Source organism: Sceloporus undulatus, chromosome 6, assembly GCF_019175285.1.
Source record: "Sceloporus undulatus isolate JIND9_A2432 ecotype Alabama chromosome 6, SceUnd_v1.1, whole genome shotgun sequence".
Classification (NCBI taxonomy): Eukaryota; Metazoa; Chordata; class Lepidosauria; order Squamata; family Phrynosomatidae; genus Sceloporus; species Sceloporus undulatus.
In genome coordinates this window covers 82,251,228-82,266,501 of record NC_056527.1, presented here as the reverse complement: position 1 = coordinate 82,266,501, position 15,274 = coordinate 82,251,228, and the positions used below count along the sequence as shown (strand labels likewise).

Sequence of the window (15,274 nt, the reverse complement as noted above, 5' to 3'; positions counted from 1 at the left end):
TACTCGTAATGAATGTGAACATTTTCCGTGAGGAGTGAAAAATACTCAAGGAAACAAGGGAGGGAGTAGGATTTTTTTGGTTTTAGCATATTACTATATAAATTTAGTATTTTATGGTGTGGTGTTTTATTGTTTACTATTTATTGTATATGTTCTGATGTACCACACTTTGGTGGAAAGAGCATTATAAATAAATGTTCTTATGTCAAATATTAAATTAACAGCCCAAATCTTTGATCACAGGTCTCTAACATTGTATTGTACATGGAAGTCAGGAAACAGGCTACCTGCACTGATCCTAGCTAGAAAAGTGACAGATGCTGAGATAACCATATAACGTCACTAAATATAAGCTTTATTTGGAGAAAGTGAGGTATGTTATACTGTGCATAAAGAAGTGTATACTGCAAGAGCAAGCAACACATCTGCCTCTGCATCTCTCCTACAGGAGTACCTAAAGTTTTATATTCACAGCAGCTAAGACTTGTCAACAGCTATAATGAGCAAGCCAAAGGCAACTTACCTGCAGTATTGACAGACACCTACGAAAAGAAACAAATAATGAATGATATAGACTCAGCTGCTGGCAAATTCATTACCATAAAAGTAAAGAGAGATTTTCCTCCAAAAATTATGAGGTGTTATCTGGCTTCTGTCAGCACTCCTATTTATTCCTGTTGCTCCATCATTAGTGACTTCTTTAATAATCCCCCCCCCCCCCCTTACTCTCCCTATGCCCTTCCCCCAATATAGGCTTATACATCAAAGCACTGCCCAGCCTAACAACTTCAACTTGTCTATTACATTTCAGAAGACTGCACCAAAACCACTCAGAAAAATGCATGTTGGTCAAACTTAATCCAGAATCTCTCACTGAAACAGTTCCAATTTCCTTTTCATTATACAAATCCATGAGCTCTTGCTCTTCCCAAGTGGTATTTTTGTAGGCTTCTGTTAAAATGTTCACCATCAGTAGCAACGAAACTGACCAGCAATGCAGGAAAACCAGCTCCTCTTAAGCCAACAAGATTTTCTCATTCTAAATTCTCAGTAATGACAGCCCCCAACTTTACACAGCCTTGTTTTAGATGATGGTGGGAAGCGTGTACCTTTCTTAATATTGTTATGCATTAAGCTCCCATTAGCCCCATACAATACAGTTAATGGTCAGGGATGATGGGAGCCAATAACATCTGGAAGGTCACATGTTTCCCACTCTTGTTTCATAGGAGGGCTAGGGATTTTTTGGCTGTTAAAGTGTTACTGCACTTCAGGTCTCATGGCTCTGCTGTATTAGGCCTGAAAAGAACTGCAATCCAAGAACACTGGTGTGTGTGTGTGTGTGTGTGTGTGTGTGTGTGTGTGTGTGTGATGGCCCCCATCCTTGTTGAAACATCTCCTTTCTCCCACCTTGACTTTGATCAACTATTTACAGATTATGCCTTTCATTTTGGTAGCCTGAAGGTGACAGACAAATGGTAATTTTAAAAACAACAACAGAACTATAGCTTTATACAGCACTTCAACATATTAAAAAAGTAACACAATCTAGTATCCATGTATTTTCCTCTCTGCAATTTGCAGACATAAGATAGCATGTTACAGCTAGACACAGAAATAGCTGAAGCAAGTCCAGTGTGATCTAAAAGCACAGCTTTTACACACAGGAACGCAGACAAAAGGCCTCACTTGTTGCATCCTGGGAAAGTATCAGGCTATCACAGTCGCAGAAAGGAAATAGCTGATGTATAGGGACAATGTCATTGCCTTGGTCTCTCTCCTTAAAATCTAAATTAAGGCCCAGTTTCAGACTGTGGCCTGTGTTTAATTCAAGGTAACCAAAAATGCTAATTAGCTGAAACAAGTAACCATCTATTCTTAAATATTTTGAGATAATAACCAGGAGCAGCCCCCCCCAAAGCAAATATTATCCAATGCAAGCCAAATGTTGACTGAGAATTGGAACCTGTGATGCTCTGAAAAGCTGCTTGCCTTCCAGAAGTGCAACTAAACAGTTCCCCCAAAGTTTCCATTATGAAGACAGAATGAAGACAAATTCTTAATAGGAACCATGGAAGTACCTCATCATGATCTTCATCTAGGTATTTAATCTGGATATCGTTCAGTTCAAATGAGACTTTTACCTGCAAGAGAATTGACATGCTGTAAAATAGGCTGTCACGCTTTCCATTATAGCCAGAGAAAGAAGCAGGACGTATGGGGCATGCCACATAAGACTGCAGGGAGATAGAAGGATTTTACCTCCCTGTGCTCCTTTTTTAAATATTAGATTTTATTAATTTATAAACCATTTAAACACAATACAATGTAAGAATATAGCATATTATACTAAACTACACACACACACACACACACAAAAGCATCCTAGTCCCCCACCTAACCTAACCCACCCACAAACCAAACCAAATATCAACCTCCCACAAAAAATATCACAAACACTTAGTTGACTTCTCACCCTCTGATTCCAAGAATATAAAGCTGAATGAACTCCCCTTTTTTCTTTAGACAAAAAATAATTCCCAAACTTTTAAAACATTGTCACAAGATTTCTTAATCAATGTTGCTAGCTTATTCATCTCAGCCATTTCAAAGATCTTAATAATCCATTCTTCCTGTGGTGTATCTTCACTTTTCCACATCTAGACATACAATAATGTTGCTGTAATGATCATATAGTACATCCCTGTGCTCCTACCTGTACACAGTATTCTATGTTATTAAAAATCAAGAACTCTGTGCCAGGATTATGGAACTTTACAGCCCATAACTATCTTCATTTTTGCATAGTTTATTTTGTGGCTGTTGGACATAAGGAAGATCAACAGAATAAGCAGAGTACTGTACTGGTGTTAAAAAACCATTCTATCCCACCCCAGTCTGAGAGATCATCAGGCCTTGGTCTCACAACTTCAAGCAGCCACCAGCACTAGCAATATGCCTCCACAAATCAGACCAGCTTTTTTGTGTGTGAAATTTTGGATTCAGTACGCAAGTTCAGAAGATCCGAGCTCTGCAACTAGGACTCCAAAAACAATTTGCTAGGCACTCCTCACAAAATGTGTTATGTATCAATCAGGCCAGCCACCAGGATAATGAAATCCTGTGAGAGCACAGGCAAGGTAAACACCTGAGTACAAAGGACAAAGCAAACTTATGATAAAGTCCAGCCAATCATCCTTCAGCAAAAACACAGAAAATCAATGCAATTTGCTTTGAAGGCAAATTACCTAACTGGATATAGCAAAGACTTGATTTCAGCAGCATTATTAAAACCACCAGGATTTTTGTATTTCCTGTTACTTTTAGTATTTGATGGTGACCAAGTTGAAGCATATCCAAGAACCTGTATCTAGGGTCCCTCCCTGCAAGTGGACAGAATGACTCATCTTGTGTCTTCAGAGACTGTAGCTCAATCCTAATCTGCCTCCTGCTATGAAGATGGGTGGTGGTGAGCTTCCTACACAAATCCTTAACACATTCTTCATGTGTTAATTCTATGAGGCTTAGTGCATTCAGACAGAACACCCAACGATTGGAACCATAATGACATACTTTTCTAAATTTCAGCTTCACAGTCCCACCATTTCTGGCTGGCTTTCTCAGCCATCACAAATACTGTAATCTCCAGGACACTGTTCTTCTGTCATTAACCTTGCACTCAGCCTCTGCATGAAGTAAAAGGCAATAATTGCTCCTAATTTATTGTTTAAAAGGGTGGCAAAGGCTTGATGAGGCACTCAAGACATTTCAGCAATACAGAAAACAGGGCTTGGCATTGTTAATGTCGAGGTGGAGTGGGGAATCATGGCAAAGAACACTATACACCCACATCTGCCAGATCTAGAACTGGAAAGAAAGTTAGGCCTTACCACACTTGCCAGAAGAGGCAGCACACACACCACAGTGAATCAAAAATATCTAAGTGTGGTCATCAGCTTTCATATCATATATGTTTCTCTCTATTACCAATTCCAAAAGTTCCACTTCGTCTCCATTTTTTCATTACTGAACAGTGAAGTTCACCCAGCAACAATCAACTCACCATGGCTTCCACATCAGCCCATGTGGTATTGGCTGAATCCGACACAAGGAAGCTCTGGGTGTCACCTTGGAAGGTCACATTGAGCTTGACCGGGGGATCCATTTTGCAGGACTATGGAAAGAAGTTGAAAATGCCACATTTAAAAAATTATCTGGTGCTTTAAAGTGAATTCTCCTTCAAGACAAGGAAAACAGAAACGCTAAAAATTAGTACAGTGGTGCCTCGGGTTACGAAATTAATTCGTTCCGTGGCACCGTTCGTAACCCGAAAAGCCTTCGTAAGCCGAATTGCCATAGGCGCTAATGGGGAAAAGCCGCGATTCCGTGCGAAAAAGCCGAAAAAAGCACCAAAAGTTTTTTCGTAACCCGAAAAAACATTCGTAACCCGGAACAATGTTTTCCTATGGGATTTTTTCGTATCCCGAAAATTTCGTAACCTGGGTATTTCGTATCCCGAGGTACCACTGTACTGGCATTTTTCCCCAGACCAAGTAAGCTCACTGTTAGAGAAAAGCTGATGGGACCCATCTCTGCCTGAATGCTTCTTTGACTGCTCTGGGAATTTTCCTCCCCTGGCCTCACAGTAAAGATGAGGGGGAAAGAGTGAGCACCTGCTTACATGTTCTTTTGTCTTTATTATTACATGAAAGTCCCAAGAATGAACTTTGACACTGAAAGCAAGATCCTGAGTTAGCTGAATTATAATTAAATTTTGAAAAGCAATATCTAAATATTTTAACCCTCCCCCACTGCTTTGTTTCAGCAAGCAATAAAGCTGATTTTACATCAACCTATTTTTAAACAGCCCAAGATTTAGCTATCTCCAATCATCTGGCTAACTTTCTTTCCTGCATGCCACTCCCAGATGACCTCTAGTTGGGCAAATGCATGGCGAATCCGTGCTTCCAGTCACCTGATTCTAATTCACCCGAACGTCATAAAATGAACTAGGACACATACTTACCCAAACCCCACCCACTAGCACCTCTTCCTCCTTCACATAATCCCAAGTGTTTATCTTGGAGAGAAGACTATGCCACACTCTTAATAAACAGCAAACAACAGCATGTTTCCAGGCTAAGGATTCTCAGGTCATTTGAGTTATGCCGGTGGTTCTCAAATGGTGGGCTGGGAGCCCTTGGGGAGCGGGCTTGAATATTTTGTTCATTTAGTGTGCATATTTTCATTTGCATATTCATGTATATACATATTTTATAAGGAATTTATTTAAGTAAATTCAATATTCAATGTTTAACTCAACAGCTGTGTAAATTTTACCCATAAAAAGGTTTGGGAAGAGGAGGAGGGATCAGGACCTCCAAGGTTCAAAACACACTGTAGAAACAATCCAGTTTGAGACCACTTACCTGCTCTGGCTCAGTGCTAGGGAATCCTGGGAACTGTAGTTTATTGTGGCACAGAGACAGCTAGATGTCTCACAAAACTACAGTCTTCAGAATTCCCTAGCATTGAGCCAGAACAGTTAAAGCGGTCTCAAACTGGATTATTTCTGCAGTGTGTTTTAAACCTTGGCAGTCCTCATCCCTCCTCCTCTTCCCAAACTTTTTTATGTATTAAATGTACACATCTGTTGAGCTAAACATTGAATTTATTTACTGTAAATAAAACTGTTCTAATCTGAATGATATTAATTCCTTATCTGAATATATATGAATGTGTGAATGAAAATACGCACACTAAATAATAATAATAATAATAATAATTATTATTATTATTATGCATATACTACACTGAATTTAGGGGGTGCAGCATCTGCACATGGATGCAAAGGGGGCCCCAAGAGTAAAATTTTGAGTACTACTGAATTATGCCTTCTAGCAAATAAAGCATACCTGGTAAGATATAAACAGGGTATGCCAGAGGTTTTAAAGGTTTTCTAATCCTCTTTTACTCCAATTTGCGACCCAGGTTTTAAAACATTTTGTTACATCTGACTTCAATGGGCTTCAGATGCCTCTGTATCTTCCCTTTTAACTATTTCCAGTTTCCTTACACTTAAATGTAGCTCAATTTCAGGTCATGACCCGCTGACTGAAGACCATTTTGAGACACTTCACCTTGTAACTGGGGTGGAAGGTTCTGAGACCTTTGAAAACTTGCCAATGTCGAGGAAATCTCACACTGATCCAATTAAAACATAATTCTAATTGCATGCTACCCCCACAAACATTTCGATCAGGCACCATCTTGCAAATCCCGGGCACAGGAAATTGCATTTTGGTCCCTGCATACCAGAAATTCACCATCTGCCTGACCTACTTGCAGCGTTGTTGGCGAAATAGTTCTCCAGCGTTATTGCACTCAAAACCAGTCCCAAAATATTAACTCACCCACTGTGACCCTAGCAACACTTCATGCCTTCAGAATCAAAGACTAAAACTGCTCAGGATCAGCCTACTTAACATCCTCAACCGGACTGGAGATCCGGGCTGTTTTCTCATACTAGAATCACTGAATCTATTAAGGCCATTTTGAATTTTGATCCTATCCTCTGTGGAGTATCAACTACCCCTCCTAAGCTACTTCACTTTAGGCTTTTGCACAGTGGTTTGAGTGTTGGACTACCACCACTTTGGGAGACCAGGGTTCGAATCCTGGCTCGGCCATGGAAACCCATTGGGTGACCTTGGGAAAGTCATACTCTCTCAGCCTCAGAGGATGGCAAGGCTCCTCTAAAGAAACATGCCAAGAAAACCCATGGTAAGTTTACCTTGTTATTGCATGCTTTCAAGCGTTTGCCTTAGGATCGCCATAAGTTGTAGACAACAACAAAACATTCAAAGCACCTAGCAAAGGCACACTAGGTGTGCTGCAAATGTATGCAGAGTAAAAGTTTGTTGTTGTTGTTGTGTGCCTTCTTATGTCGGTTCCAACTTATGGTGACCATAAGGGGAATCTATCTGGGGTCTTCTTGGCATGTTTCTTCAGAGGGAGTGCGCCATGACCTTTCCTTGAGGCTGAGAGAGCATGACTTGCTGAAGGTCACCCAGTGGGAAGTCAAAGGCTTTCATGGCCGTCATCCATAGTTTTTTGTGGGTTTTTCAGGCTATGTGGCCATGTTCTAGAAGAGTTTCTTCCTGACGTTTCGTTTCAGAGAACGTTTGCCTGGAAAGGACTTGGCTATTTATATATATTGTGTGACCTGGAAAGGCAGGAGTGATTTGCATGTATATTGTTTGTTGCTAACAGCAGTCCTCAGGGTGTGAGCAGACACTAACCCTCTTGTGCAGACCCTCACACCTTGAGGCCTGCCATTAACAACCAACAATACACATGCAAATCACTCCTGCCTTTCCAGGTCACACAATATATATATATAGCCAAGTCCTTCCCAGTGGGTTTTCATGGCTGAGCAGAGATTTGCACCCAGGTTTCCAGAGTCATAATCCAAAACTCAAACCACTACACCATGTTGGCTCTAAGAGTAAAAGTGTCTGATGCAAATATATATATACTGTACATGTGTGTGTGTGTTATATATATGTGTGCATACATATATATGTGCATTTAACACATAAGGACCATATTTAATGCACATTTAATACATATAAAACACACACACATATGACATATATATGTTTGTGTGGTAAATGAGGAATCCTCTGGAGAGAAAACCTGACACACACACGTTTTTCTTTCCCCACTTTAACTGCAATGGCTCCATGCTAAGGAATTCTGGGAACTCTTACATATACAGTATCTATATTCCTTATCTGTGTGTGTTTATTTATGTGGGGTTTTCTCTGCACAAGGTTCCTTAACACACACACACGGGTCAAATATATGTATGTTAAACAACATACACATATATCACACACACTTATATGGTTTTTATTTCTGTTGGGTTCCCTCTCCAGAGGGTTTCTTATTTAACACACACACGCTTAGGTTAAATACATATACAAATTAAATTTATGTGTGTTAAACAACACACACACACACGATTTTCCTTTCTGTTGGGTGTTGTCTCCAGTGGATTCCTTATACATATATTACAGACACATGTAAGTTAAATATATGTATGTGTTAAACAACACAAACATTTATAACACATACACATATATGTATGTATGTTTTCCTTTCTGTTGGGTTTGTTCTCCAGAGGGTTCCTTATTCAACACACACATATAAGTTAAACAAATGTGTGTGTTATACAACACAAACACGTTTATAATACACACACACACATGATTTTTCTCTCTGTTGGGTTTCCTCTCCAGAGGGTTCCTTATTTAACATAAACACACTCATGTTAAACATATAAATAAGTTAAATATATGTGTGCAATAAATAATAACAGTAATAATAATAATAATAATATGCAACAAAAGGAAAGAGAGGGGAGGGAGGGAGGGAGGAAGCACAAGAGGAAAAACAAGGCTTCGGGGTGTGAGGGGCTAACTCTGCCCAGCCGCCCTCCTCCTTCCCACCTTCTCTGAGGGTCTGAGGCCTACCCAGGCGGCGCTCACCTTCACCCGCAGCGGAGCAAGGCCCAGGTCCGTCTGGGACGGAGCTTTGCGTCCGCTTCGGTGGCCCCCCTCAGGCGCTGTGACGCGCCATCCTGGCAGACTTCCCTCGCTTCCCCTCGCAACAGCCCTTCCTCGCACGCCATTGGCCCGCTTCGCCTGCCAATCACCGCACCGCTGCCTCCCATTGGTTGTGACGCACGGAAAGAGGCGGGGTTAGAAGAGGAGGAGGGAAGGACAACAATAACAAGAGAGATAGAAAAGGCTTCGTGAAGGAGTTTCCTGGAAAAATACTACATCTCCCAAGATGCTCTTCGGCCAATAGGGACCCAAAGTGGGCGGGTTTGAAACGTCAGCCGCGTAAAAGGTAAAACTCCACAGAACGGACCCGCCCCTGAAGCAACAGCGACGTCATTCTCGTTCCTACCAATCGGAGGGCTCGATTTGTTAGTGACGTCACTGCGACTGTGTGAGGAACTCGAGAGGGGATTGGTTGGCGAGCGGTTGCCTCGGAAACTGGCCCAAAAGGCGCGAAAAGGGAAAAAGGAGCGACGAATAAGGCCAAGGCGTAGAGAAGTTTGATTGGATTTCCTAAAGAGGGAAAGCGCTGGAGGTATTACTGCTATTTGAGGGAGCGTTCAAAGTGGCTTCTTAGGAGTGAAGTCTGAGGGGATGGAAGTAGTGGAGCCTCTCTGTGGAGATAATGCACTTTGGTTGCATCCACACTGGGGAAATAACCCGGTTTAGTACCGCTTTAACTCTTTTCTGGCTCAAGGCTATGGAATTCTGGGAGTTGGAGTTTGTTGTCCAACTCCCAGAATTCCATAGCCTTGAGCCAAGACACTTAAAGCGGTGCCAAACCTCAGTGTAGATGCAGCCTTTGACTCCATTTTAAAGCTGCATCCGAAATAATCCAGTTTGACATTGTTTGAACTGCCATGGCTCCATGCTATGGAATTCTGGGAACTCTAGTTCAGTGGGGCACCTTCATATCCATTATTGTTGCTACGATGTTCTTCCTTGTCTTTCAGATCCAGAATACCAGACTAAACTGATGTTAAGCCTTTTCCTTTTGAAGGTACCTGAGAAGCTATGGATTCCTCTGTTCCAACCATCGCTGAAGTCCATGGGATGCTGCTGGCTTTGCAGAAGAACCTGGAGTGCCCCATTTGGTATGGAAAACAAGTCGACTTCCAATGAGAAACACACACAAGTCTAAAACGCTGCCCTGAGCTTGGCATTAATTAGAAGTGAAATAGCAATTTTCTCATTTCAAGCACATCAGGCACATTTCCTCAATGAAATTCTAGCTATGGGCCCAAACAGACAGGCCAAAGTAAAGCTGCTTTGAGCCACTTTGGAGGTATGCTGTTTAAATGATACACACATCTTAAAAGGCCTAAATGATACACACATCTTAAAAGGCCAGAAGCTGCACCCAAGCGGCACTCCAGTCCTTAAGACTGGTGCATGGCTTTGGCGCAGTTTCCGGCCTCTTAAGACGCATGCATCATTTAAACAGCATACCTCCAAAGTGACCTGAAGCAGCTTTATTTTGGCCTGTCTGTTCAGGCCCTATGTTAACTGGGATAATCCTAGCCTTCATCCACTGATATGCAACCTCTTTCCTGTCATCCAAACAACAAAGTATGATTAATAATTTCCAAACAAGATAGGATTCAGAACCAGCTTTAGCCCATGCCTTTGTATCCTGTTTTCTTTGGAAGCCAGTATCCATAGAGGTACAACATTTCTTATAATTTTAAAAGCAAGCTAAAGGGGACAAGTACACACTTTCCCCCATTTTTAAATTGAAAAACGTGAAATGTTTGGAAATGCAAATATTATTCTTTATAATATACAGTACAGTCACTTTGTTATTATAGGGACATAAAATACACTGTGTATTCCTTGGCTTGGCATAAAATAATGTTCTAGATTTATTAAAAAGTATAGTTTATGTAGAAAGATAATTACAAACTGAATTTACCGTTGTAAAATTCATATTTTTTTGTTAAAATGGCCCCAAAGACACATTTTTGGGTTTCTCAGGGGCTCAACAGCCTCTTGCAGCCTCTCCTTTCCTTGCGAGATTGCGGCAACTACACGCTGCAGCTCCAATCTGGCTTTTACGAGGTGCAAAAAGAAGCCACAAAAAGTGGTTGCTTTTTGTGCCATGGAAAGGGTGCCCTAGCTGTGGCGGTGGCTGCTTTTCGGCAGTCCTTTGGTGCAGTGTGACACCCTCTGCTGTGTGGCAGGGGGCCGGCTGGCACACATATGTATGCCATGCCCCCATGCCAGCGTTTAACGCCGATCTCTAGAGGCTCTCAGTTTATAAGGAACAGGAGTGAAAAATACCTAAAAATTGAAGCAGAAGAAACCATCAATATTAATAAGGAAAAAATAATTTCCTCTAGTCCTCCGTAATGTCAAGCAGACATAAACATACAGTCTGCTCTCTTTATCCATGGATTTTTTAAATCCACGGATTGAAAATGTTCAAAAAAATTCTAAACAGCAAACCTTGATTTTCCATTTTGTATAAGGGACACCATTTTGCTGTGCTGCTATATTTAATGGGACTTGAGTATCTACAAATTTTGTTATCCATAGGGCCTCCCCGGAACCAAACCCCAGTGGATAACAAGGACCCACTGTATTCATTCCTATAAAAAGAATTGAGAAAAGGAAATCAAGATCAGAAATCGCAGTGATGTGAAATAATGTACATAATCTTACCTAAAAGTGTACCTGACTCATAGTTTTTGGAAATAGTGTAGGGGAACTACATTTACAAAGTAAACCTAAGAACATCTTGTCTTAAAACATTTGTTCATCATTCTAAAAGAACATACCCCATAATCAATTTTAATGATTTTTTTCTGGAAGAAAAGAGGGAGGAGGAGGTTTTTTCGCTGCATCTTTCTCACACACACACACACACACACACACACACAGCCTTCATATCTCTAAGTAGTCAGAATTTCCTGGTTTGGATAAAAAGGAAATCCGTGGTTATTTGTGGTGTTTTTCCCTGTTTGTATGAATGGTGCATAGGAAGCAAAGTTGTTAGCTTTATTAAAACAAGATTTGATAGTCTGAAGCAGATTATTGATGCAAACCTGACACACTATACACAATTATCTCCTTTCTATAGTTTATACAGACTCTATTTCTATAGGCTATATTATAGACTCTGATCTGCATCTTTCTGGGATACATCCACACATCTGTTTGAATGGCCATGACTTCCTCTGAAGACTCAAGGAATGTTACCATGGATGCTGGGAATTCTTTCTATAGATTTGTGGTTGCTTCAGAGAATTGCCATGGCTTGTTGATTGAGAACTGTAGCAGTCAATTAGATACAAGAATAGTTTACATTTGTAGTACTGTTTGTAATATAACCATACGTCTAATCAGGTAGAATATAAAAAATGTGGTAAAATACAGCTAAAAACATACACGCCCCAAGTGATGTTTGTAGCAATAGTTCCTGGATTTTGTTGGCTTGGATTGTGGACTACTGCTTGCTTGTTCTGTGACAGCACCTCCTTAAGGTTTGTATGTTGCTGCTAAATATTTGTTATGGCAGCAAACACTTGGTGGCACCAAAATCAAAGGCATTAAACAGGTTTGTACTACTTTTCTGTTTTATGCTGAAACCTTGTTTCCTCTGTGGGTAAAGAAAGTCAGCTTCTTTTGCTAACTCTCCCAACAATGTGCTAAGCCTATAGGCAGAACTTTTAAAATGCCAAGGCACTGAATAAGTAGAAGGTGACTTGTTTGCTTTTAAATTAGTTTCTATATCTTCCCATTTTTATTCAATTTATAACGGCAGTCACATATACAAATGTAAAACTTCTGGAAATGTCGAAACCAAGGGGTGTTGAAATGGAAATATATACAGTACAGATTGAGTATCCCTTATCCAAAATGCTTGGGACCAAGAATATTTTGGATTTTTCAGATTTTGGAATATTTGTATATACATAATGAGATATCTTGGAAATGAAACTCAAAATACCCAGTATAGGCCTTTATGACATTTTCTGTCATATCTGTACATTACATTTCAACAATGTTAAACACTGGATTTAACCAATAACAGACTGAAAACACAGTAATATTTGTAGTGTGGGGGAATACAGGAGATGTGCAACCAGGCTGAGAAGTGGTCCCAGGGCAGCAGCGGAAGGTCTTTTTTCCCTTGCGGATGCTCAATATACTTTCTGTTGTGTGTTTTGAGTGGAATTTTCTCCTTGTGTGATTTTGGTGCTCAAAAGGTTTTGCATTTTGGAGCAATTTAGATTTTCAGAAAAGGGATGCTCAACGTGTACTTCCTTTCTTATGGAATGTAAACTTATTTTACTGATTTAACAGTGTGAATTGCATCATTTCTTGCTTAGCACATAGACTGTATTATCCAGCACATTTATAAAACGTGCAGTGTACGTTTCAGAAGTAAGATTCAATGTGTTTAATGGAGTTTACTTCCAGGTTAGCATATGTATCAGTTGTTTGAAAGGATAGGTGAAATAGCTGGCCAGGAGGAGGAGACTAGAATCTAGGATTTCCAGACTATATTAAAAGGTTCCAAGAATAAGGTAAACATTAATCTATGAGTAATGCAGGTCATGAGTGCTCCTCATAAGTAATGTCTGGCCCTCCAAATTATTATTATGCTTGTTTATATTCCACTTTTTTCTCAAAACTGAGAGTCACACGTTGGGCTGCAGCTCCCATTGTCCCCCGCATTGTTTTTGCTCAGGAGTATTGGTTGCCTTAGTCTAATAAATCTTTTTTGAACTATTGCTGCTATTATAGCAAGAACAAATGTGGCCTGTTTGCTAGAAGACTAAATATTCATAAGTCATCTGACACTTATTTGCCAGTTCTATCTGATGTCCTTACAATACTAGATTAGTGTTTTACTGCTTCAAACCCAACCAGAGCATTTCATGACGGAATAGTGTTCTGGGTTTAAGCCCTTTTGAATTCCAGATAGGATAACACCATAGGTCTCCAACATTGAATCACATTACTCTTTCTACCACACCCTTTTGACAAAGCAAATGCTCTACTTTTCTAAATGTCAGTTGACAGATTTGTTTAAATCACTATGTGAGATTTACTCAGAGATTGAGAAAGCTTATTTTAAGGACGAAACTCAGAATCCCCCAGCTGTCATGGCCATAGAGATCTGATGTGTTACATTCCCCCAAATAAGCGTTCCATCTCTGGATTTGCACCCTGCCTCATAACACATAAATCAACCCTGACATGTTGCTTCTTTGTCTCTATAGTTGGGGTCCAAAAAATTCATTCTGCACTGTCTTGTTTTTTCTTTATGCTCTTTACGAGGTTCTGCCCAGCCTGTTTTTGGCCACTGCCTTTTCAGCGCTTTATCTCCTTCTCTTAGCTCTGCCTCCGAAAAATCATTTTTCCAATGTCTACCTTTTGAGTCTGTTGTCTTGTCCGTTTCCTTCTTTTTGGCAACTTTGTCACAAAATGACACTCGTCCACTAACAGGTTTGGCAGGGAACTCCTGCTAGGACCTTCTCTGTGAGCAGTCAAATTAATAGTGGAAAATCTATGACTACTATACATAGAAGTTCAAGCAATGGAGGGGCTCACAGGTAATAATAAGCAGTCTATTTTTAGCCTTTTAGGTAATGTTTATTTGAAAGGACATATTCTTCTTCTGAAATCAGTGTATCTTAGAAACCTAATAAACAGCTGCTTCTTGTAGAACACTGGGCCTAGAACATTTTGTACAGACAAACAGATAATGCCTCATGTCATATCAAAGACTGGCTGACCATTGCAAAGTCAATATGTTGCTGGTTTGGATTCTCCTCCTCTCTTCTGCTTCCATTCTGTTTCAGAGTAAGCATTTTTTGCCAAGCTGCCAGAATCAGGTAAACTGTGGTTACAAACGTAGGCCCCATACAGACTGCCAAAATAAAGCTGCTTCAGGTCACTTTGGAGGTATCCTGTTTAAATGATGCATGCGCCCTAAGAGTCTGGAAGCTGTGCCAAAGCTGCGCTCCAGTCCTTATGACTGGATCGTGACTTTGGCGTGGCTTCTGGCCTCTTAGGACACATGCATCATTTAAACAACATACCTCCAAAGTGACCTGAAGCAGCTTTAATTTGGCCTGTCTGTATGGGGCCATAGTTGGAATAGAAGACGTATATGAAGCAGGTATAATCAAGTCAGGCTACTGTAAACTGTCACTGCAAATGATGATTATCATAAATCAGGAAATGGCACCTGTTTGTTCAAGGGGAGAGAAAAACACATATGCTAAAATCATGTTTCTGCTGGTTAAACTACAGTTCGACTGTGCCTGAATTGAGCTACGGACTGTATTTTTGATCCACCCTTTTTTTATACCAAGCCAAAAACTTTCTGTTACATTGACTAACAAATAAGCCTCAGAGAGAAATAATAAAAGAAGAATTCAGTGCAAATATTTTGAAATAAAATATAGCAGTGAATTTGATGAATCAAATGTGTTGAGTATTTTGCTGATGGTGTAGAAGCTTCTAAGATGAGTTTCTGCTTTCAGAGCTCAGTTTAGGGAGAAAGGTTTGTTGTCGATGTGATTTCCAAAATCTACCACGAGAACAAGGCATTAGCTAATTCAAGGCTATCTCTGAAAGATGGCTAGCAGTTGTCCTTGTTACGAATACAATGTTTACAAGTTTCTATCTTAAAA

At 40.3% G+C, this 15,274-nt stretch overlaps 2 protein-coding genes across 6 annotated transcripts in view; one reads left to right on the top strand and one right to left on the bottom strand.

Annotated features, from left to right (window-relative positions):
- NBR1 (NBR1 autophagy cargo receptor) overlaps positions 1-8,653 on the bottom strand; it is a 67,790-nt gene extending 59,137 nt beyond the window's left edge. The window contains 4 exon segments of the mRNA XM_042473617.1: positions 524-542; positions 2,082-2,144; positions 4,064-4,174; positions 8,514-8,653. Coding sequence (XP_042329551.1) covers positions 524-542; positions 2,082-2,144; positions 4,064-4,165 — 184 coding nt within the window. The 5' untranslated portion in view covers positions 4,166-4,174; positions 8,514-8,653.
- A 152-nt stretch (positions 8,654-8,805) lies between these two features.
- The window catches only part of BRCA1 (BRCA1 DNA repair associated), a 59,121-nt gene continuing 52,652 nt past the window's right edge, over positions 8,806-15,274 (top strand). The window contains exons 1-2 of one of the 5 annotated variants that reach the window (XM_042475764.1): positions 8,806-8,916; positions 9,628-9,721. In XM_042475764.1, coding sequence (XP_042331698.1) covers positions 9,642-9,721 — 80 coding nt within the window. In that variant the 5' untranslated portion in view covers positions 8,806-8,916; positions 9,628-9,641. Of the gene's footprint in view, positions 8,917-8,979; positions 9,163-9,580; positions 9,722-14,092; positions 14,439-15,274 lie in introns of those variants that run through there. The other 4 variants (XM_042475762.1, XM_042475763.1, XM_042475765.1 and 1 more) reach the window with 4 other exon arrangements.